Source organism: Ptychodera flava, chromosome 10, assembly GCF_041260155.1.
Source record: "Ptychodera flava strain L36383 chromosome 10, AS_Pfla_20210202, whole genome shotgun sequence".
Classification (NCBI taxonomy): Eukaryota; Metazoa; Hemichordata; class Enteropneusta; family Ptychoderidae; genus Ptychodera; species Ptychodera flava.
In genome coordinates this window covers 38,098,305-38,124,462 of record NC_091937.1, presented here as the reverse complement: position 1 = coordinate 38,124,462, position 26,158 = coordinate 38,098,305, and the positions used below count along the sequence as shown (strand labels likewise).

At 37.0% G+C, this 26,158-nt stretch overlaps 1 protein-coding gene across 1 annotated transcript; it reads left to right on the top strand.

The window, feature by feature from the left end:
- Positions 1-233: 233 nt before the first annotated feature.
- Positions 234-16,418, top strand: LOC139142705 (coiled-coil domain-containing protein 28B-like). Its single transcript, XM_070712773.1, has 8 exons — positions 234-372; positions 3,585-3,891; positions 7,012-7,162; positions 7,571-7,670; positions 9,236-9,296; positions 10,580-10,602; positions 15,691-15,964; positions 16,160-16,418. Exons 2-7 carry the CDS (start codon positions 3,604-3,606, stop codon positions 15,740-15,742), a joined length of 675 nt encoding a protein of 224 aa, XP_070568874.1. The 5' UTR covers positions 234-372; positions 3,585-3,603; the 3' UTR covers positions 15,743-15,964; positions 16,160-16,418.
- Positions 16,419-26,158: the final 9,740 nt, after the last annotated feature.

Sequence of the window (26,158 nt, the reverse complement as noted above, 5' to 3'; positions counted from 1 at the left end):
GGCTTACCTAATATGGAGATTTTTGTGTGCCTTTCTTAAAAAGTCAAGCAAATGACTGCACTACAACGGCTTTTCTTGAAATTCTATATTTAAACAAGTTTTATGAGCTGCGCTTAATCTCGTAATGTAAACGGTTATTCCATTTCAGTTGTATTTGTTATCTATGCATGCCGTGCTTCTAAAGGTTGCAAAATAGCTGGTGAACATAAACAATAGGCGATGGTATTGCAGTCGCTGGTGGCGACTTTCAAAATGGCGATTGTAAACATCTAACTAACGCCGTAACGGTGCGTTTCGGCTGAAAATTTTACTGTGTTTTCAAGCGTACAACGGATTCATTTCATTCAAATCTGGTGGTACATGAGAGAAGAGGTAAGTAACGGTCACTTTCGGTCTAGATGTTTCACAGCCTAGGCTCTTGAGTCAATGCAGGCGAACCGCTAGCCGCCACTGATACAATAAAAATTGATTTTTATTGTATCAGTGGCGGCTAGCGTTCGCCTGCATTGACTCAAGAGCCTGTGTAACCACCCAGTCAGCTGGGTGGTCCCCCGCTTCGAAGGTAGGAAGCGAGATTCTACCAACGTTGATGGGATATCATACCCCGGTATCATACCTATACACGCCTCTAACCCGTGTATCCTATTGCAGCGGGATATAGATTGCACGTACGCTCTAGCCCGACACAAAATAGTTTAGGGCCGCCGCCCGATGCGATTGAATATTAGTCCATGCTGCAATACAGCTGCTTCGAGGTTTTGCCTTGATACTTGGGTACGGGTCAGACGACCGACCCAAATACCCAGGCAAAACCACAAGCTACACTCAGTGTGACAGTTTTCGGACAGGGAAGTGAATTTCGCCCAAAGCCGTTTCATAAATGACGAACAGTACGAAATCTTATTGCCATACCTTTCGAAACTTTATTGTGTTTATCCTCAAGCTGTTAACACGACGGAAGTTCTATTTAGGGGTCAAATTTTTGACCCCATGTTGAGGGCGTAGTAATCGGACTCCCATCGCAGTAATCGGACGTCGTATTTGGAATATGATTATAGGGGATAAATATTGATATTTTGAAACTTCAAACCCCCGATTTTCAATTTCGATGAGTTTAGAAAACTATGTAAATATTTCGTGATAAATTAGTTATGTTTAATTCATGGACGATGCAACTTACTATATTTCGACGCAGGCGCTTACTTATCGTCTGTGTGTGTTGCGTTCGACACCTTGTATTGTACGATGTGGCTAACTTCGCCCAGTTTTTAGCGCCCAGAATAGCTTCTACCGAAAAAAACTATCCAAAACGGGACAGCAGCGTCACCTGACTTAATATGCTCTCACATGACTTGTAAAACGCTATAAATACAGAGCGAAGTGAGTACAGTACAACGAACAGCATGCCATTAAATGTCCGAAAACTGAGGTTGTCCGAAAATTGTCACACTGAGTGTACTGTACTGCAGCTATATACAATATAGACGTCACAGCGTTATGTCTACTGTTGGTGACTCTGGGCAAAGGGCACAAACCGTACAACACATTAATTGCATTTGTAACCCGGGAATACGAGGAGTACTAGCCGGTATCACGAGATTATAGAGTACATCATCACTGGTCCTACTAATTACTGCCCGTGACTGCCAGTAGCTGCCTGAGGACTGCCCAAGGACTGCCCGAGGAGCAAGTAGGCCAAGTTTCGCCAATTTTAACTCTAACTCAATAGCTTGAACTTATATTATGCCTGGCTAACCAAAAATATCATTGATTTGGTGTTTTCTGTAGCGGTTTTAGAACCCCAAAGACGCCGGGCTTTCGACTAGAAAGTCGTCCCCATCTTGATTGTGAGATCATACCATTCAGTGCAAGGGATGGTAGGCTGTCAAGCTGTACGCGCTCGGCGAGGTTACTGTACCACCTTTCGGACTGAATGGTATGATCTCACTATTACAGCGCTGCTGTAAGCTGGCGACGCGCCATCGACGTCCTTCAAGCCCGGCGTCTTCTGAGTTCCAAAAGCGCCAGAGAAAACATCAGGTTAACGCCAATTATATTACCATGCCCTGCCCATCGCATTTTGATTGGTCGAGCTGAACCACATGACTGACCACAAATACACGGTAATGGTTTGTTTACATGCCCGTGAATATGAATAATAAGATTAACAACTAAAAGTATCGTAACTTTACAGCTCAAACGTAAATCATAATCAATCACAAAATAAAATGGAGCACTTGTAGGTCAAGTTGAGATACTTTTTTCTAAAAATATCTCCGGATTTGCCAATTTTTTACAGCGCGCGTGACATTTTGTCGTGTATTGCTCAGTTCTGGGGCCCAGTTGTCGTTCGCTCCGGAAATTTTCAGAAATTTTGATGGTTTTCTTGGGTTCACTGATAATATAATGGAAATAATAGACTCCGCTCTGACCATTAACGTTTATTTGTGGGTGCGGGCTCGAGGAAAGCCAAATTAACGGGCTCGGCAAGCCTCGCCCGTTAATTTTTGGCTTTCCTCTCGCCCTTGCCCACAAATAAACGTTAATGGTCAGCGCGTCGCCCGTTATTTCAATAATCAATGATATTTTGGGTTGGCTGGGCATGATATAAATTGAACCTATTGGCCTAGTGTTAAAATGGGCAAAATTTGGCCCACTTTTTCCTCGGGCAGCGCTCAGGCAGTTCCCGGGCAGTCCTCAGGCAGCTACGGGCAGTCACGGGCAGTAATTAGTAGGACCGATCATCACTGCACATTATAGAACTCAGCACACATAAGCCATGGAGATTGGAGGTAGTCTCTATAATACCTCCATGCATACATGAACACAACCACAGCGATGAGGGTTACTCAAATGTTGCAGTTTACAGTTACCACACGTTTGCCCCATCAACTTTTCATGAAATTTTCGACATAAAATTTATTTTGAACTGTTTGTTTCTGTACTGGGTGTTTCCTCTTAGTATACATACTTCATTTAATATAGTGTAATTCTTTTAAGGTACAAACTTAACAAAACCTCCTTGCCCTGTGTACGATGCTGCTTGTTCACGGTGTTGTATGTGCGCAGTCCGATTTTGGACCGTACAGGCGTCACTGGTTTTGTCTATGGACCTTAGCAGGGCTGTGGCGGGAGGCAATGCCATGAACAAACAGCATCGTATGCTAGGCTACAAGACCTCCATGCTTTAATCCTGATATACATACCATCACTTTATGTTGCCAAACCTTGGCAAAACCACTTCGTAGTAGAGTTTTCATCTCTAGTGTTGAAGGGATAAGCTCAAAGCAATTATACTCAACCGTCAACAGGGATGTAGAAAATAGCCGGTAGCTGGCAAATTTGCCGGCTGTGGGAAGTTATTAGTTAGGTGATAAATGAGGACATTTTGCACAAACTTAATACACTCACTCACTTCTTGTGACTGTCTATTAAGTTAATTTTGTTACCTATAACCTAAATGTTCTACAGCCTGGTCAACAGCCCAAAACATTGCATTTACAGGAAACTTATCTTCCATAGGTATAGATTGTTAAATTGATGTGTCAGGTGTTTCAGTAACTTTACGTCTATTTGATTGTTAGACATTTCATTAGTTGAAGAATGTGGAACCCAGAGAAAAGTACCGGTAGGTACAGCAGACTGGACGGCAGCCACTCACCAAGCCAGTCCCTGTCCACCAGCCAATCAGCTACATCCTCCCAGGCTTCCACTGTAGTGAGAGTGAAGAAGACAGCGCCCTCAGCGGCACCATCTTCCACCGCAGCAGCGCCTGCATCGTCCTCGCATGCTGTGAAGGAGAGGGCAAGCAGTTCATCGACCAGCAGATCACAGCACAGGACACACAACTCCAGGGCTTCAAAGTCTAGACACTCTCACAAAGCACAAAAGGTGAGTTGTTTTCATCCATTCCTACCCTTGTTTCCAGTAAATATGTCCACACTTACCGTCGATGGCAACTGGTTTGGGCCAAACCGTGGTGCAGGAAGGGTTAAATCCTTCATTCCATTCCCATATGTGTGGGTCCAACTTTTACTTTCAAGCATTGTTGGGTAGCACCAAAGTTTAGTAGCGACAGGGTTAAGCTGATCTCCCCAATTCCCTGTAAACAGATCCAAAATCACACATTGATAATACTGTATTGACGGTATGTTTTTCTGAAATCCCCCAACCCCATTCTACCCTTTTATATTGATAATGTACTATTTGGCGGTGAAAAAGAAAATGAACAACTTTGTAGAAGTTGTGATTATAATGTTATTAAAGATGAAATCCTCTGTAGTTTTTAGCTCATATTTGGTTTTGTATATAAATACCAAAAAGAGCTTATATGATGAGTCAGTGGCGTCTGTATGTTTGTGGGTATGTATGTGCGGATGTATGTCCGTCACACACAAAGGCTCCCATACCGCCAAAGCTACAATCTCAGTATTTGGTGTACAGGTAGATGCAGGGGTTGAGATGTGAATTTGTTCAAATGAACATGTCAGTGTCAAAAATGTGCAAATGAGGTAAGAAAAAGGGAAATCCTGCAAATGTGCAGGAGTGATGGCATGCCAGTGACTGAAACAGGCTTGAGTCATATCCTGTCATTGTTTATGAATTGTTACATTTTAAAGGGACATTATTTGTATCTTTTCATTTTTTTTTTCATTTTTTCGATGACTGAAATCCCCGGTCAAATCAATAGGAGACCTAAATTGTGACTATGGACGGCTTCAAGGATATGTAAAACCACCTTCTTGCTCTTTACGGCAAGGTTCAATGTTGGTAAGGGCGTCCGCGCGATTTGAACCAACCGCCATGATTGAACCCCAGCACATAACCAATATTACTACGCATACGTCAACTATCAAAGTACAGCTAGAACGCTGAGCGGCCGTCACCTACACACTAACTTCAGCACAATGCATATCGATGAGCTCACGGCGCATAAACAAATGCACGTCTCACAAACTACTGTCAAATAGTGAAATAAACAGGGCATTTGCTTGTAAGTTTGATTTTAGTATCGATGACACGGACTGTGAAACAAATAAAACCATAAACGCAATTGGGTCAATGGTAAAACTAAAACGATGTCAGATTGCTGTGGTGATAGTGAAACAGGTACAGAGTAGTGCATTTTCTGTGCATTTGATTGTTAGCAAATCTTCGTCAACTTTTAAGATTTTTAGGGCATTTTCTTGCCATTACGTTGGTTCGTTTTACAAACACGACATGATCACTTGTTGAACTTGGAAACATCGCACTCGGACTGAACAGTGCACGGTGTAGCATCTGTGACATCGTGACACCGCGCCGAGCGGGTACTGTACTGTCGATTGATACTGCTCGCGATTGGAGTCACCTCTCGATACACAAGATCTGTTCGAATGTTGTTATTCTCTATGCATCGTGTAATTATTTGTATCAGTTGAATCGCATTTCGAACCAAAAGTGAGTACATCGCAATGACAGTTGCCTAGACCCTATACGTCGCTTACGGCCTCCGTGCCTCCGACCCACTCCCAAAAGTGGGTTTTGCGTAAGTTTAGAAGCGCAGCTGAGCACATTGTGTACCTAGCCCTGCATACAGGTCTGTGTGTTCCCGGCGTCATACGGCCTCCTCGCCGTATAACGCCGGGAACACAAAGACCTGTACGCAGGGCTAATCGTGTACCCAGGCGCGGCGGGTGTGCTCGAAAACGAAACTCAGTGCGAGTTTGGGATTAAAAATGGGTTGTTTTTGGTGGAGAAACTGCACGCCGCAACCGAGGTGCTGCCAGCGATTTGGCACAACCCTGCCATGCAGAGCTAGCTTTCACCCAACAATGTACATGATGGTACGTGTCAGTCGCCAAAGCAGCTTCAATCATAGACAGTAGACCGGGACAGTAGAGGCCCCTCTGTTGTATATGCTTCAATTTCGCGATCACCTCGACAATAACGTGACTGTCTACTGAAGTTTATCCCTTCATTGTACTCTGTTTTGACATTTCTATGCCCACAGGCTTTGGGCAAGTCTACATATGGAGGTACAAACGAGACGAAAAAATCCGCAATTATAGGCCTTGTCCGAGTCGTCGGCTTCTTGCAGCTTGTAGGCATTTGAAATGCCCATTACAAAATGTGCTCTGTAGCAGCAAAGAATGGTGTATCTAAGAGCAGGATTGGCCGTCAAGATCTCCATGAAAAACTGACCGTCAAAATGTAACTGAGCAAACGGCATCGGTAATAGGGAATCCCGAAACTGCTACACTGCGCTCTCGACTTTCACTTCGTATGGTTTATTTTTACACGCGGATGCTTACAGCGGCCTAGATAGCAGTTAGCAATGTGGTCTGATCGCAGGTCAACGGTAGCCCACCATTAACCTCTGACCCAAGGTTTTTCTATACAGTGTACGCAAACGGGATGGAAGTTGTCTATGGTCGACCGTTCTTTAGACATCTTTCAATAAGTCGAACAACATTATCAACTTCTCGTTTGCAACAATATAAGGTCAAAAGATACAAATAATGTCCCTTTAACAGACCAGCTCAAACCATAGACAGTAGAGGGAAGACTGTCTATGGTCAAACTAAGAGGGACTAACTGTTTCTGCTATGCATGTTGCTAAAGTTGACCTTATTTACTTTTGTCATTCTTTTTTTCTGGTTTAAATATTTCTTGTTGTTTTTCTGGTTGTACTGTGCAGAAATCATTGTCATAACATCAACGTAGAATTTTCCTGCACTGAACAGATAGAAACAACATTTATTGTTGATCTTGGTACCCATACTGGTATATACCAATTCTGATCAAATTTGAGCGACACCGTATAATTGCGGTATTTTTATTCGAATGTATTTATGATTGTTTAATTGCGATAACATTATTTTGGTACTATTCTCAAAAACCATCTGGAAAATGTGAAATGAAGGAAAAGTTTTCAATCTTTTTTCTTGACCTTCCATATATGTTGTAAACTTCATTGAAAATGTGTTTTATAAAACAAAATTTTATGCAGAATTATAACTTTATCAACAGGACAAAGACAAGATACTGAGTGCTGCATCCACCAAACACAGGCCATGCAAGGAACATGTCTTTCTGACAGATGTGGCCGACGTCCGACAGATGGAAACTGGTCTGCTACAAATGTTAGACGACTTTCATTCTGGAAGATTGCAGGCATTTGGTTAGTAAGAACCTCACCTCTTTCAAACTCTTTTCACTGTCTTGTTTTGTACTTTTTGCAAAAATTGAAAAGTTTATATTTTGCCAAGGGGTTACCACAGGGATAGCATACAGCCATTTTGAATTTCAAATATCGGTAAATTTAGGTAATTTGTTTCTCTAGTACCGAAACTTGCGTAGTGATTCCATATTTTTATTCTTGTGTTTTGAAAGGGAATAGCTCAAAGTTTGGGCAGGGGTTTTAATCTTTCAGTTTTAAGGCACATTACCTAAACCAGTATTGGTATCATATATGGATATTTGCCAAAGACAGGTCATAGGTCATTTACCATATATGGCAACATTTTGTGTCGATATTTTTGTTCTGATAGTACATCATGCATCTTCTCCCCATTCTGTCCATCTCTAGGAAAAGAATGTTCTTTTGAAGATATGGATAATGTCAGAGACCTTCAAGAGAAGTTATCCAGAGTTCATTTTGATCTAGACACCCAGCAACAGGCTCATGCGTAAGTATTGATACAATGGTACATGTACACGTGTGGTGGTGAACTGTAAAATTCATGCCAGAATCTATTGCTGAAGTTAGGATTGTTTTTTTTTGCATACTGTTACATGTGCCAATTTTGTGAATTTCAAATGCAGTTGAACATTGCAGGATACGTACAGAATTGTAATTTTTGCTAGTTTAAGTTTTGACAAAGACGTAATTGAATCCCAGGTCTTAGTGAGAGTCAGAACACAGCCACTTTGTGTTGGGGCTGCTTCTGTGATTTTTAATAGCTTTGATTGTGGTTGTAGATTGTTATGAATGTTGCATCATGTGTGAGACATTTGCTGCAGTGGATGAAAATTCAGACTCTTCCCCTCAATTATTTAAATAGCTTTTTTCTTGTGCTGAGGGGGAAACTACATTATATTACAATGCATTCTGGATAAAAGTTGACCTCTAACCTCAGCAAGAGTTTGAGATAGTGATCTGATAAAACACTTATAAGGCCAAAAAAAATAATAGGTTTGTTTCTGGTCATTGACATGTGGCAAAAATGATGCGGCGACGCAATTTTTTAAAATTTTTGGTGGAATTTGATACATTCTCCCTTTTTTCCATAGGGGCAAATGAAAAACAGGAAAAAAAAGAGTTGACGCGCACGCTTTGAAATGACGCGCGTGATGAACAGAAACAAATCATTTTTTTTTGCCTAATCATTCTCATGGAAAAAAGTTCTCTTTGTTCATGAAACTAGCTCAACTCATGTATCTATTCCCCATTTTTGTATTTCTGAAATTAAATTCCTGTATAACCTAAAGCTTTACTTTGGCTTCTGTAGTCTTTAATTTATATGTTTTACCTGAAGAATTCTGCCATAGTAAAAATATGGTTGACCCCCCTTGAGACATTTCTGACTCACTTAAGGGGTAAAATCGCATCTAAGGTACTGAGAATGAGGTATTACAGCTCTATCTTCTTCACATTATTTAGGTTAAGTTGTAGTGATGGATAAAAAAGAAAGAGAACACAGCAACAATGGGGTATCTATAAAAGATCTCATATAGAATTTCACTTGCTAAAAGTGAGTTTGATGGAACCACAAAAAACAAATTTCACAGATGTTCTATTTGATTACCATACAACTGACTGCTGCCCAACAGAATTTCTGTGTTAATTTCAAACACTATCCCACTATAGATATCCTTTGGCAATCCTATTAGACCATGATTTACCATTGATTTCTGTTCAACAATAAGACATATACCTATATGAGATAGTGAACAAAATGAATATTGAGATCCTATAGTCATTTAAGAGTGATGTCCTTGCATTTTATCAAACTCTTTCACTGAATTCTGTGGGAAATCTGTGTAATTGAATGACTGTGCAAATGGTGTAAAATCAAATGCAAGGGACACTGTCATCACACTTGTTACATCATTTGTTGTACAACCACTGTCTTCTTTGTGGCAACAGCTAGAGCCGTCACCATCTAGATCTGCATGACATCATCGATCAGAACTAAAGCTCTGGCTTTAAAGAATGTGGCATTTGTCTGACCATGTGTGATATTTTCTATAGGCTTGGATCTGATGAATCCAGAGAAGCTGCAGCGGAACACATGGAACAGCTGCTTGTCAATGTAAGTTGCAAATGTCAAAATTAACATTTTTCATTTGTCATGGATTAAATGTTTGGTTTTCACTCTTTAACAGTTCCTATAAAAGGAATTGCTTTGTATTTAGACATACATAAGCCCATCCTTGTGTGATGGTTTACAGTAACAGTATTTCCAAAATAACATGAAGTCTGCTACCATGATGACATTGTATAAGTGAGGTGTTTAGCGCCCTCTATATGTGGAGTAACTTGTTGCTGAAATTTAACATCATGGAGGCAAACATTGGTGTCTGACAGTTACCAAAATTTGGCCTGTCAATGAAACAACGATCAGCAATATACCGGTAACAATCATAATTGTTCATTTAACTTTTGATGACAGTCCCCCTATACTTGGAGCGACTGTGCTTCAATGTATCTGGTGGCATTGTTTTTACTGTTAGTAAATAACAATTTTTTTGTCACGCTACCAAATTATGCTGAAATGTCAAGTACACAGCCCTACAATACAGTATGCATGTGTTTAATGAGTAATATCAGTGCTGACAATAGACCTGCCCTAAATCTATGGGCGTATAAATATCAAAACAGAATACATCTATTTTAAGCACTATACTTGGGCAGACTGTTGCATGGAGCGAGTGGTAAACGTGATGCCGCACAGAGCTTGGCCAACCAGTAACTGCTGCGTATGCAAGAGAAAAATCAAGTGACTAGGGCCAGTCTATGCTAATAACTGGATTTTAGTCTTCACTAGAATTCATTCGTCAAAATCAGCTGTCAGAGAGCATGTTACTGACCATATCATACTCTGGTGAGAAGATCAACAAAATGGACATGATTTTAACAGATCAAAGACAATGAAGATATTATCAAATGTCATTGTTGTGACCTTTTCATCAACAAAGCATTCTAGACTGTAGTATCGTCAAATAATAACATTGATTATGAGTTTTCAAAATCAGAGTCCAAGTTTCTGCAGAATTTCTTCATTCTGAAGATTGACCAGTAGAGGGCGACACTCAAAACAGTGGATGCTGTTACAAATTTACTGTAACTCCATAGCTGGCCAATTAAATTTCAATTTGAAATTACAGAATGATATTTTTTCAATTAAGGTTTGCATGTTCTTGTAGATAATGTGTAATTCTTTTGCTCTCTGTGAAAGTTTTATTACAAAATTACTGAAGTGTGATACAATTTCCAAGTGTGCTTAGTATCGTAAATGTTGGAAAAGGATTGGACATTCATCCTTTTGGAAAAATAATCATAATTTTCTTTTATATCTTTCTGTCTTTCTTTCAGCTTGAACAATTGAGCTCAGCAATGTATCCTTTTCAGTTTTTTTGTAAATTGTGTGTTGTAAAATGGCCATGTGAGTTCTGTAAATTGTGTGTTGAAAAATGGCTATGTGAGTTCTGTAAATTGTGTGAGTTCTGTAAATTGTATGTTGTAAAAATGGGTATGTGAGTTCTGTAAATTGTGTGTTGTAATATGGCTATGTGAGTTCTGTAAATTGTGTGTTGAAAAATGGCTATGTGAGTTCTGTAAATTGTGTGAGTTCTGTAAATTGTATGTTGTAAAATGGGTATGTGAGTTCTGTAAATTGTATGTTGTAAAATGGGTATGTGAGTTCTGTAAATTGTATGTTGTAAAAATGGTATGTGAGTTCTGTAAATTGTATGTTGTAAAAATGGGTATGTGAGTTCTGTAAATTGTATGTTGTAAAAATGGGTATATGAGTTCTGTAAATTGTGAAAGTTCTGTAAATTGTATTTTGTAAAAATGGGTATGTGAGTTCTGTAAATTGTGTGTTGTAATATGGGTATGTGAGTTCTGTAAATTGTGTGTTGTAATATGGGTATGTGAGTTCTATAAATTATGTGAGTTCATTGATTGACAAGTCTGTCAACATATAAACATCTATGACTAAATTCAAGATGGCACTCATGAAAACTTCAGTAATGGATGCTGAAGATTTGTCACATCATTTCCGGAACATTGAATGGCACCATATTTTGTCAGCGTGAGCAGATGAGTTTTAACTTGATAAAACTCTACAAATGTGAACGAGTCAGTGTATATACAAGAACTAAGTCAGTACAATCACCAATGCCCCATTGCATGTCAATGTTTTTTAATTCTTGAAGATCTGTCATTTCTAACATTTTTACCAAATCATTGTTCCACATACACAGGGTATCTAGTACACCTTCTCAATTCACCTCTTCCTATCAACCTGTCCTTTATGATATCTACTCAAAGTACAAGAGCCGAGATTTCTACCAACCATTCATGAGTAAGATATTATCTTGATATGGGAAAAATTATAATATCCCCCAAAATCATTCCAATAAATTGATTGGTCCAATAGTTTTTGAAGTAAAGGACATGGATTTTTGGCCAAACTTGATAAAATAGACAAAACAGGGAGAAACAATTAATATTGAACCTATTAGGGTAACATAAAACCTTGCGAATTTCTTACATTGTGTATGATTGATTTAAGATTTAGGCTCCTACCCAGCATTATTTCAGAAAATTTGAATTTATATTTCATTGTAACATTTACTAAGGAAAATTAATTACCTTCAGTGGGAAGCAAATTTTGCTAATATATTTAATAGGCATTGAAATGTACATAGGGAGTTGCTTGATGTAAACCATTTGCCTTCAACACCAATTTGCATTTCTCACAACTAGTTCATACATGTATCATATGATGTTTTAAGACAATAGTGAAATTCGCAATCAAACACATGATATGACTGCAAAATTCTGACTGTTGTGGTGAAATAGACGGCAAAAAGTTGAGAAATCAGGTCATACCTAGCTGTAAGTAACTGAGCCTGTTTTCAGACCTCTATCTGATTTATACAGTGACAGATGTTTTATATTATTTTAGTATCACTTCACAAATGTATACATCAAAGCACCGGCCCGTTCATGTACAGACATTAATGTTAATACTGTATTGATTTTAACATTTAGCCGTGTTACCTATTTACATTGATGCAGGGAGTGATACCGTTTTAGATTAAACAGTATCAGCGACAGCTGGTATGAGTAAAAATATTCACAAGATGAAATCACAGGGTAGACTGAAATGTATACTCCGCGATGTGTCAGTTCCTATATTGGTGAAATTCTCCATGAGAAAAATTTGGTTGTGAGCCAAAGTGTAGGTTCAAATGTCCATGCAGAGCCATTAGGGACTGTTTCACAGCTGTAATGGGTTTATGGTATTACAAGGATTAAACATACCCAAAATTCCATGGTTGTCTGTGGTGTTTGAGATAGCAAATTCGTGTCATAATGTAAACCACCGTAAGCGGTCAGATTTTTTGCACTGTTTTTGCTCACCAACAGGCAGTGCTGTTTCCTTTTCCATTTGATAAGCCAGTATGTCAGAAGTTCAAACTCCATGTAAGCATAGACAGTAGAAGTTTCAATTCCACTATCTACAATGTAAGACGATTTTTTGTATCATATAAGAAGTCAGCTATATTTTTTTTAAAACTGAAAACATGTTGAAGGAGTAGATAATCAATATATGACCTCCAACTACTCTTACAGACGTGCAGAGCCAACAAAGAAGGCAGTTAAAGAGTTTCTGGTATCTGTCAAAAATATTAGCCATCAGCTTACAGTTGATCCCATATTTTTTCTTCTTTCCTCACAATCTCAAGTATAGAAGTTTGGTCATTTTTCTGATACATTTTCTGTGTCACAGAAACTTGTGCTCACAATTGCTAGATCAAAAAACGGAAAATGCTGATTTTGCCACTCAAAACTGTACATAGACTGAACTGTATCTTATTTATTTATCACATTTATAAAATTTTTATGTCAAACAGTCAAAAATCCATTATACTAGGTTATCTCACAGACAATGGACCAGAAGCTGGTTCACTGTTTGTGGTTTGCTACAAAAAGTGTAATGTCTCCCAGTTCCCTGAAATACAGAAGTACAAAAAAGTGAAAAAACATCAAAAAAAGAGGTATACTATCAAGATCTTGATTATCCATACTTAATGCCATCAGCTTGAACCCTCACTCACTTAAATCTTGTTTTTTTTGTTCACTGTAAGAGATACAGTCATAGTTTACAGAGTATAATTTTCCAAAAATAATATTGTTTTTCTCAAATTTCCGTCGACATTACTTCCTTGCTATTTTCATTTCCTATAAATTTTACAAAACAATGGAAAAAGTCCATATGTGTGTGTGGCTGAATCAGTGTGATAAGTTCAGATATTTGGTGTCAGCTAGGAATGGATGTATGCTGAACTTTTCTTGTCCATGATAAGCTAAAAATAAAACACAGATAGGCGTAATGAACCTAATGTTCAGACCAAACATCTTAACGTTCAACAGACTGAGTGTGGCTGCAAGTAAACCACACAAATATCTGAAAGGAGTTTCAGGTGAACACAATTCAGTTCTGAAAATTCTCTGCATAAAGCATAATGGTCGTCATAAGTTACTAAAAATGTTCAGGTCAGCAACGTTGACCAGCAGTGATAATATCAACTCTCGTGATCAAATTATCTTAGAGATTAACAAATATTTTATATTCGGATTTTATTTTTAAAACATTAATGAAATCACTGATATCTGTTAGATAACATAATCAACCTGTGTGCTTGATTTAAGTTAGGGTAGTTTGCACCTTAAAAGACTTGAATTTTCACTCAAACTTTCCTCAAGCCAACTTTCAAGCATTCTCTTTTAAAAATCAAGGAAAAAAATCAGGGGTTACCGTGCAAATTTTGGTACTAGAGAAACAAATTATCCAATATTTACCAATATTTGAAATTTCAAGATAGCTGCCATCCCTGTGGTATGTTTATGGGGAAAACAAAATTGCTGATTTTCACAGAACTAAGTCGATGAACATTTCATTTTCTCCAAAAGCCTGAAAATGAGCCCCAAAAATGGTAGGCCAAAAGAATATTGTGAAATGTGAGAATCTAAATATCAGACATCCAAAACTATCAAAGACCAGGCTAGCATGATTTAAACTGTAGTTGAAGTTGCCGTAATTATCTCTGGCTTCAAGCTGGGATGTACATGTAATTGTCTTGATGTCCCAGATTAAACATTCTGAGGTCAGCAGGCTGCAAATGCTGTTACGACCGGAAGTGTAATCACTCTGTTCTATATTGGATAGTCCATCATGAGTTCAGTTACTATAAGGGGCAAACAATTGGCTAATTTTGAGAAACTATGACTATGCTACTCTAGACCATTCTAACATATTTGATTGAAATTAAATATTGAGAGAAAAATAATCTTTTAATTGCTGTCGTCCTATTTCAATACGACGTCTGCCCCCTCTGTCCCTTCTCCCAAACCCTCGACCTCAACCATCTTCTCACCAAAAATCTGCCCACTGCTGTCCCCGCTCCAACTATAAAAGAGTTCAATGCCATCTATTTGCCTCCTACCAGAGTTTCTTTCCAACACAAAAGTTTGTCTTTCTAATTTTTTGTGAAAGTAAGCTTTGAATCTAATCAGCATTTACCTGATTCAGTGTCAATGAGTTCAAGTTTAGGCACACATGTCAAGGTCAAACTGTTTTGATCATTGTGTAAATTCCACAGTGTGTCTGATATGCCATCACTGGTGCATGCAACAAAACACCTATAAAAACACCAAGTCACAATTTGTCCCCAGGCAGAGACTCTACCTTCTTTAAGGTCATGACCTCCAGAGTGGCTTATGCTGACTGTTCCAGAGGGGTGTGCAGCATCTCAGCCAAAGGAAGTAATCCTCAGATTAGTCCACAGCCTTTAGGCTGGAACTACACAGCCAACACAACAGAAAAAAACAGTATTTGGCCCTTGGGCTATAATTATTGTAGCTAGCCTCAGATCAGATTTTGATATTGTTTTTTTATAGTAATCTCATGCACCTACAGTCTCTCTGCTGTAACTCATTATCTCTCAAAATATATACAAGTCAAAGATTACACTTTGACTGCTACAAGCAGTAGTGATGAGTTTGAATAGTCGTACCTTTAGGAAGATAAAACTCAGATTATTTCAAAAACTTCAACTTTCATTAGCTAAACAGACATTATACCAGGCAATAATACAAAGCAGCCTTACGTGTAGGGATTCTAACACAAGTTTTATCTGTGCACTGTTAAGTTTATAGATCAGTATTTCTACCACTGCACAGCATAAATCTTATCCCCTACCAGTCCACTCCATGGTACCTCTCCCTCCCTGTTCAGAAATGGTACTGCCCTGACACGCTCTGAGTGCACAAACACATGTCATGATCTTCACCTGTACAGTTTCATTAAAGATAAAAATTAAATAGTCATGGTTGATATTTGTGTGTATGTATCGATAATAATATTTGTGATAAACATCGTTAAGGATATTTCCTTAATTATATGTGATCAGCCAACGTCTCCATCCAAGTGAAAGCAACACATCAAGTACCATTGTTCGATGATATCCCTGATGACCACTGAACTTCTCAACTTTTGACCTTATCTCATTTCTCGTAAAGACGAAGAATTCATGGCTGTTCAACAAGTACATGTGCATTCTTCTTTCGGTGTTCTTATTATAACGTTTAGTTTTACAGTCGGGATGAAGTACACAATCCAAATGCTTATGTAAATGTGCTCCTAAAAGTTTTAATAATAAAATTCAACTGTTATTGGAATTAAAGGTATACAGTCACCTGTAATCTAAATATGCCCATATATGGTCAAAGGGGCATTCCTTGGTATTCAAAATGCCCATGTGAGGGCGCTGTTTTTAAAAGGCGGCCATCCGCTTAAAATCTGTGATTGGTTAGATTTTTTCTTTCCATGGTAACTGTGGCAAAATTGGAACAGGTGACAGTATACCTTTAACTTTTCAGTGAGGGACTAGGTCAGTGCTAAAGTTTGAAGATATATTCGATGCAAAAGAGGTGTCTGCAATATTAAGAATGTTCGTTTTATTCACCCATGCCACTCTTTTGACAGTGTCTGTCATATCAAGGAGAGCTTACCAGTTTTATCAAACAATGTGAAAACATATTTTTAACCGTAATACTCTTTACAGTGTTCAATGCATGTACTCTTCCACTTATTTGTATATGAGACTATAAATCAATGGAATAAAATTTAATTTGTTGTAAAAGGTATACTGTCACCTGTTGTAATTTTGCCACAGTTACCATGGAAAGAGAAAATCTAACCAATCACAGACTTTAAGTGGATGGCCGCTTTTTAAAAACAGTGCAGTCACATGGGCATTTTGAATACAAGGAACGCCCCTTTGACTATATATGGGCATATTTAGATTACAGGTGACTGTATACCTTTAACCAGGCTAAAATAAGGTTCTCTTCAGTAAGTTTACAAAGCTGTAAAGAATGGAGAATTCTTGAGTGAATTGTCAATTTGATCAAGTATCATGTGTTTATGTACAGGTCCTGAAGTCAACAGACTTGTTTTCAGGAATAGCTGTAATTTTTAATGATATTTTCATAATATTTGTGCTGTAATACAAGTGTATTTCCATTTTTGTTTTGTAAAGTATGCTGAAATACAAAGCAACAGTGTGGGTTGTCTGCAATATGCAATGATATTGTCAACAAACATGAGTTTTACTCGGAATTTAATTGTCAACAATAACATTTTGGTATTACACCCAAGCGGGCTGTTTTGATAAGTTCAATACCAATCACTTTAGCATGATTTTTAGAAGGAGAACAAGAATTAATCTGTCTGTTTCAGACAAAAAATCCTGGAAAATCCTGGTAAAACGTAGAAATCCTGGAAAATCCTAGTAAAAGTAGAGCTCACAAAGTATTCATTTTAAGGATCTGTATGTACCATGGTTTGGAGGATTGTTCAATTGAACACTCAGCGTCTGTCTCCATGTTCAAATTCAAATTCATACTTGCATATAACTGCACCATTTGCCATGAATTCTTTGGAAAAGCACAATGGAACAAATTGATGTGTTTAGGAAGTACGCATCCCAAACTGGAAAACTCAAACTTTTGTTCAAACTTTCTCCAAGGAAACTTTAAACCAAGTTTTAGATCAAGAATAAAATTACAAAATGATCAAGATGCTAAATTTGGTACTAGAAACACTTCATATATAGCTTTTCTCAATGGGGAATAATTAAACTCTAATTTTCACAAAAAAATATAACTGCTTAAAGTTTGTTCGCTGTACTAGTTTTAAAATGAGTCAATACGAGAAGATGTCATGATAGTATGGTAACATTTTGAGAGTGGATATTGTAAACTTTTGAGAGTTTGAATATATGTCAAAGGGTCCAGCATTTTATTTTGATCCTATACTTTGGTATATATTCACTGTATTCCATGAAGAAAGGTGGGCCTATAATATGCAAAGGAAAATGGCTGATTATCATAGGACTACACAGCACAGCCAAACAATTTAATCTCTGGCACATCAAGTAGGGCAGACTGACTTGGGTAGGCTATTGAAGCCATGAGGGCATGAGTTCAACGACCAGGGTTCAACCAACTGTACTACAGGAAGGAGGTCAAGGCAGGCAGGGTTTGAAAATCTCCTTTCATTTGATAATTTGTACCATCTGCAGAAGAGTATCTGTGGAACCTGATTGGTCCATGGAATCCCATGGAGAGAGTGGAGCACCATGGAGAGAATGTTTGGTGTCAAAGTAGGTCAGAGTGTAGTGCAGTGTTTGGTAATGATGAAATGAATTAGTATCAGGCGGTGTAAATAACCATCAAAGGTGGACGACCGAAAAACCACGTCAGTTTCAATGGAGAACACTTTTAAGCAGTGCAATGTCATGTAAATAATTCTTGTTTCAAAAAGATGTGGGCACAAAAAATGTCTGCCATGGAAACTATGTATACAATTCTGTGGGTTTTTTTCTGTAAAAGAGACCATAGTGAACAATGCTACTAAATAATATGACTGTCGAGAAGTAAAGAGTAATATATCAAATAGTTTAACAGAGTCTGTGTCTGTTGCTTTCCATCATCTGTCAGTCACAGTTGAGGCAGATTGATGTGATTTGGCATTTGGTTTGCTGCCAACAAGGGCATTGTCTCACTTTGCTCTGTCTTGAATTGTGACAAAGTTATCCAACGAAATAACAAACCCAACAAATGATTTTGCTGATACACTGGTAAAGAAGATGAAAACTAATGCTTTGATAGATAGTATCAGGAATATATGGAAATTGCTACTTTGCTGTGACCTTAACCCTTTCACACCCCAGTTCCCTGTGTACAGGTCCAACTTTACCATAGAAAACAATGGATTTGGGACAAACCATGGTGGTGAAAGGGTTAAAGGGCCAGTAGCTGTAACTTTGGATGATTTTCTTTGACTGTTTTCGTTCTTAATGTCAACTGCAGAATGAGTCGTACTTCAAAAAGCATGAATTGAAATACACAGTATTCAGCTTGTCAACTCAGTCTGTACATGTGTGTAGACTGCTTTGCTATTGTTGACAAGTGAATTCTGACCTGGACTAGATTTCAAACATAAAAAATTACACTGCATTTTACACCTGTAGTAGATGCTTTGCCCAGCTGAATGGTAGATGTGTCAACGTGCCCCGGGGAGTAAAACAAGAAACTATAGTTGAGTTGACATTGAAAATAAGAATAGCAAAAGTTAGAGTGACTGGCCCTGTAATACGTGTTATTTGGTGGATGTTCATGGCAAGTTCAAGGTAAAGTGTCGGTAAAAAAGTCAGCAAAACAATAAAAGCCATTCATATTTCCTGTAGTAAATCAATACTACAAGATTACAGCTATATGAGAAGGAAATACTTCAAGAGAAGGTCAGACACTGGAATGGTGTAGATAGACACTTCCTAGCTGACACAAGTTGATAGGAGGGATCAATTCATGGCGAGGTTTAATGGGCAATTGTATTGTTTAATGGTTTGCCTGCAATGAGCAATTATATTGTTTTATGTTTGCTTTGAGAAGATTTTTAAATCCCAGGGGCACCAGGGTCTCACACACTGGATGGTGTTTGACTTATCAGATACATAAAGTTAATTTAAAATGAGTTATCAGTATTGCTTAAATGACAGTTACAGAGTCTTCCCTTCAATTGTGAAGGTCAAGTCCAATTTTAATGTTTTATATGACATACATACTCTGTGTGATATCTAAATTAATCTACCATGCTTCAGTGTAATATATCGATGTTTCAAATCTGCAGAGTAATTACCAATAATAAAATCCAGGGTCCAAGGCCCTCATACATTATCTTGCTGACACTCTCTCTATAATTTGTCATCAATATTCAAAAATTATGCAAATTCCTTTTACTGTATCTCAAGGCTACGATGGCATATTATTTTAGCTGATGCAATTTTTCAGCATTTTGTCTTTTGATATGCAGATTGAATATCTACACTCTTTGTAAATTCTCCAAGGTCAGATTATTTGATAAACACTGTGTTGATAAATTGAATGACTTTAGTGGTGATGACTTTCATAGCTTGTACAAGTTTTGTATTGAAACACCATAATTAAAATTATTGACGCAAGATGGACTCAATGGACTGTAATGCATGACAAACAGCACCCTAAGCCATCACAAAAGGAGCAAAATGTATTAAATTCATTTATATTTCTTGGTAGATTCAAAGTTACAAACTATAATACTGATATAATCCACAGGCAAAATGGACATGAATAGTCTAAAAATATGATATTATCTTCATAATGATTAAAAATAATAAATTATAATATGAAATATTGATATTCACTAAAGCCAAGTTACCATTTTATCCAGGCTGAGCTTCCTTTCTGCAGAGCAGCACTCGATAAAATCACTGTACGTGTATTAGTAATGAATTTCACTTGTAATAGAATGTCTAAAATACAGAGCTTATCGAAATAGTCTATTTCATCCACTAGTTTGTATAATCCTGGCTTTCTTGATTTGAATGATAGAGAAAAGTTCATGTATATCTTTACTCACGAAAACAAACTACCTCTTGCCAAATTTATTTCTTGTACGTTAGTTCCTCCCCCAGCAGCAGCTTCATCCAGTGTTTGCTGAGTTTTGTAATTTTTGCCTTACCGCACTCCTTGAGTGTGTTGTTGAGCAATAAAGTAAAGTAAAGTAATATGTGTGACATAAACAGCCGGCTGGGGCATCCTGTATACAGTTTATATACTTATTACTGGACGCCCAGGTCGGCTACTGATGTCACAGTGATTTTATCGAGTGCTGCTTTGAAGAAAGGAAGCTCAACCCAGATGAAATTGTAACTTTGCTTTAGTGATATCAATATTTCATATATATCATTTATTATTTTTAATAAAATACGAAGATATCATATTTTAGACTATTCATGTCCATTTCGCCTGTTTATAACCTGGCTTAGCTAAGATGTTTGTAATCAAAACCACTCAACTATACATTCCCATCTCTACAAACGTATTTCAATAACCAAGCTCAATTATAATTGTAATATTGTCTGCCCCCCCAACACACACACACACATGCAACTGAATGGTCGATTTGACCTTTTCATATCATTCATGACATAGAAATTTGCGGATTAAATCTACACTAGAATTTATTGTAGACTGCAACGAATCACGATTTCCAATGGAGCTATTTTGTTACATCTACACAAGTTTTGATTTCTTCATAAATGCTTTTTGACATCAGATTACTTGAGTTTCCGTTTGATGCAGAGATAATGCATGCATCATGTCAGTACAAAATGGAAAAATGGGACAGTACATAACAGGTATTTTGAACAGGGGTCACATTCTGATAACAGATAGCACAGCCTAAGTTTAGCAGAAGGGTGTCAATTTTAAGGTGTTCTATATTCAAGATGGCATTCAAATCAATTCACTAAGATTATAAGTGACGACATTGTTTATTGACATCGTATCAAGCTAATTTTAGGTAGGAATTTTCTTTTTTTCAGTATTTTTGTAATTTCACTTTTTCTTCAATTCATCGTTTTGCTGAATAACATTTAGTGATCATTTTGCATTTTTTGGTCATATGTATATGCTCCGCATATTATTTAATTTTTAAATTTACTAAATTACTACATTTCATAACATTTCACTTATAACTATGCTTTTCATTGGTATCAGAGTGACTTGATTTGTCAAAGTGTTTTATTCATCATGTGTGAAAAAACTTGCTTCCATAGCTGTTAGAATGGTGATATTTTCTATCATGTCACCTCACTGAATGACAATTACCGGTAACATGTAGCTGCATGTCTTAGCAGAAAATTATGTTGATCCCTCCACTGAATGCTTTCTAAAATTATATCAAGGTCAACAGCAGTAACAATTGTGAAAGGCTTTCATTCACACTCAGTTTACATCAATTCCATGCATACCTGAACATCGTTTTCTTCGTTCCACTTTATTATTTTGCCATTGTCCTGTATTGAAAATCAAAAGCCACTTCATGACTATACCCTTTACAAAGTTGTTAGTGGGTGTCTCAGTCAAGACTTCATGCACTTGAAGAAAACAGCAAACAACTTTGAAGAGGGAAAGGGACATGAGTGCACACCATAGAATCGGTGCCAGTCTTTACTTTTGTAAACTCTTGTATTTGTAGTTGCTCACACTCCCATGTTTTATTGACCTTTCAAGCTTGCTTGTTCTCTCTCTGTATCTCACTCTCTCTCTCTTTCTTTCTCCGGTGGGGGTAGGGTGTGGTACGTTGTACTCCCATTAAACCCTTATAGTCGATCATTCAAAGCTCTCGGAGTGAGAAAATTTTTTACCATTGTAGTTTTTTGAAAATCCAAAATTTAATTTTCCCCATAGAGTTAACATGGGAATGGCAGCCATTTTGAATTTCAAATATCGGTAATTGATAGGTAATTCAAATTTGTTACTGTGACCCCTGATTTTTATTCTTGATTTGGTAAGAAAATGGTTACAGCGTTATTGAGGAAAATTCAAGCAGATGTGTATCTTTCACTTTGGAGGCGCATACTATCTTAAATGAACATCTTAACCAAGTCTCCGATTTCCAACTTGAGGACAAAGTTTACTGGTTTGGATATGCTAACCCCAGGTATACAACAATCAACACAGTCATTGTGTGGGTAACTTTCTGGAACCTACGATGTTTCACTTTTCAAAACCATGATTTCAAGAAAGACCTGTTTATTGCAATATTATACTGACAAAAATAGAAATGCCATACACTATCGAAAGTACACAGAGTGACTGAGCAAAATACAAGGTTCATGTTAACTACAAAAATATCAAAAGACTTGATTTTAGCAGTGATAATATTTTTCAAAGATGTCCTGTAGGTGGTAAAAGGAGTGAAAATTTACAAGGCAGTATTAAGTCATGAGTTGTCTGAAGTACTTATAGTAATATAGTCTATACAATATTTAATCCTGACTTTACTACTCATCCTACTTAAAGAATATCTGCTGTTAATAGATGACAAATATATGTGATATCCGTCCGATAATGAGATTAAATTGTGGTGAGGTGAAAGTGCAGTACAATGATAAGGTAAAATTTTGAAAGACTGCCTGAGATGGTGCCAACAATTTTGCATAACACAAGACAAATGTGAGCCAATGTATAAATTTAATGCAAGAGATTATTTTTTCCTTGTGAATTTCAGTTGAAGCTCTTCAAGACTCTACTATAGTATCCGAAAAAATATGCAACTTTCATCCAACGAAACATACACAACAACAATCGACTAAGCGGCGATATAGCTCCGCTGTGTTTATGTAGAGAATAACTATTTTTTACACATGTTGATTAGGAAGGTGGAAATCTTTGATAGCTCAATGCAGAGGCCAGAAAAAAGTGGCTAAAATAGCTGCAAAAATACACAATTGAAGATTTCATCATACTTTGAATATATCACATCGGATCATCCCTAAGAACATGTCAACCAAAGCTATCTGATGAGTAGTTTTTTGAGAATAAATTTTCTGACCAAAGATGGCAACAATTGCCCCAAAAAATGAAATTGCAGATTTCATCATAATTTCAAGAGATCAAATTTAGTTCATAACTTCATCTATAGAAACCTGTATACCAAATTTCAAAGCTGTTAGACCAGTACTTTTTTTGAGAAACACATTTTTTGACCAAAAATGGGAAAAATTGCCCCAAAAATTCAAAATTACAGATTTCATCAGAAATTCATTATATATTACTGAACTCATCTGTAGAAACCTGTATACCAAATTTCAAAGCTATCAGACCACTAATTTTTGAGAAAACATTTTTGACCGAAAATGGCAAAAATTGCCCCAAAAATACAAAATTGTAGATTTCATCACAATTTCAATAAATATCATGTAGTTTATCTGTAGGAACCTGTATACCAATTTCAAAGCTATCAGATAAATAGTTTTGGAAATACACATTTTTTGACCAAAAATGGCGAAAATAGCCCCAAAAATACAAAATTTCAGATTTCATCAGAAATTCAATATATATTACTCAGTTCATCTATAGAAACCTGTATACCAAATTTCAAAACTATTAGACCAGTACTTTTTGAGAAATACATTTTTGACCAAAAGTGGCAAAATTGCCTTAAAAATGCAAATTTGCATATTTCTGCACAATTTGAACAAATCTGAAATAGATCATCCCTAGGGACATATGTACCAAATATCAAAGCTATCTGACTGGTAATTTTGAAGAAGAAGATTTTTAAAGATTTTTTTACCAAAAATGACAAAAATTGCCTTAAAAATACAAATATGCAAATTTCACCACGATTTGAACAAATCTGACTGAAGTCACCCTAAGTAAACTGCATATCAAATTTCAAAGCAATCGGACAAGCGGTTTCAGAGAAGAAGATTTTTTTACCAAAAACACCAAAAATTGCCCCAAAATACAAATATGCAAATTTCACCACGACTTGAACAAACTTAAGTGTAGTCACCACAAGTGAACTGCATATAAAATTTCAAAGCAATTGGACTTGCAGTTTCAGAGGAGAAGGCAATTGTTGACGGACGACGACGACGACGACGGACGACGGACGACGGACGACGACGGACGACGACGGAAAATCAACCTATTTGATAAGCTCCGCTCGCTGACAGCGGAGCTAAAAACAAATCATCAAACAAATAAACAAACCTAGTCTAGCCACCTATGTTGAGCTTGGCATACAGATATGTAGAATGTTCTGTTTTGAAGTAAATCCAGCTGGCAACATAGGCCCTGCCTGGGTTATAAGCATCAAGATAGACAGACTTTAAAAATTCACAATTTGCCCATCTTCGGTTTGTGTGGACCGCTTTTCAAATATCTTTGAGCAAATAAACTTCTCTCGTAAAAGTACTCACTCTCAAACATTTAATAATATTTTTGGGGGCCAACCACTTACAGGCTCATTTTAACCCTTTCATCCCCAGTTCCCTGTATACAGGTCCAACTTTACCATAGAAAACAATGGATTTGGGCCAAACCATGGTGGTGAAAGGGTTAAAGCCTGTGGAGGATATAAAATCGAAATTGAAAATTCATTTTTTCCATAGAGATGACAAAGGTATGGTGGCCATTTTGAATTTCATGGTGACCCTAATTCTTATTCTTGATTTAGAAATAATGGGTATATGTACTTGAGGAAAGTTTGAGTAAAAGTTTAACTCTTTCAAGGAATTACCTTAAAGCTCCATAAGCTGTATCTTTTGGCTATTTTTCCAGAACTTTTGTTTTGTGGTTTCCCTACACTTTCTGCATTGAATCCCTAAACTGTAATTTAATGCCAAGTATTTAGCATATCAACACAATCTATATGAGTATAATCTCCATTGTTATTGTAGAAAATTGTATTCAAGTCTGGACTAGAATTCATTCGTAAACAATAAACAATGATCACTACACACATAAAAGCTGTGTTGACAAAAAGGACATTTCAGCATGACAAACGGATTAGGGTCAGACAGGGTAGTTGATATACAGAAGCAGAATACTGAAAACTTGCAACAAGTTACAGCTTATGTCCCTTTAAACAATGAATCAAAAGTTCCCAATTGTCAAGCCACATAATGCCCATCAGTCGAGTACCAAGGGAACTTAATTTCTGACACATTAAAATTATGGTTAATATTTGAAATTGAAATTTTTTTCTACTTTTCTCTGAGATATGTTTTGAGTCATGTTAGAAAACTGACCTAACAAACAGGATTTCAAGTTTTTCAAGTCTGTTTTTCCTGATCTCTTTTCTTGTTTGCAAATTGAAAAGTTTGTAATTTTAACAGAGATGTTAGGGCACAGTTATTTTTCAGGTATCAGTAAAATCTAAGGCATTAGCACAGTGACTCCTGATTTTAATTCCCTGTGATTAAATAAGTCCAATTTCCTCAAGAACCATAATCCAGTAAGAACAATATGCCGGTACATTTTAATGCAGACTTCCCAAACATCATGGATGGCAATTTACATTTTTAGTTTTTTCAAGACTGAATCCATTATCTCAAAACCTGACAGACTGACTCTTCATCCACGGCAAAATACTGGAAAAGGGGAAAAAATGAGCACACAGCAAGCACCGTGTTCCTAATCAGACTGCATATATCCGTTGTTCTTAATGTTTTTAGTTCCATTAGGTTCCATTAAAATCATCATTAGCATGACACAGGAGAATAGTTTTTTTTTGAATTCTTCTGACTGTTCAAACTACACCATATTTACTGCTTGTTTATCATAACATTATTACTATACACAGCTACAAAGTCACTGTATTTTGTGTACTTCTTTGTTGACAATCGGTCAATGGTTTAGATACTATGTTGTAGTTGCAACTAGAATTCTACACATCAATGTAACTGGTAACTTGCTTTTCCAAAAACTATTTTTCAATCTTCTAACACTGCCACAAGTTACTCTTTAACTGTTCTT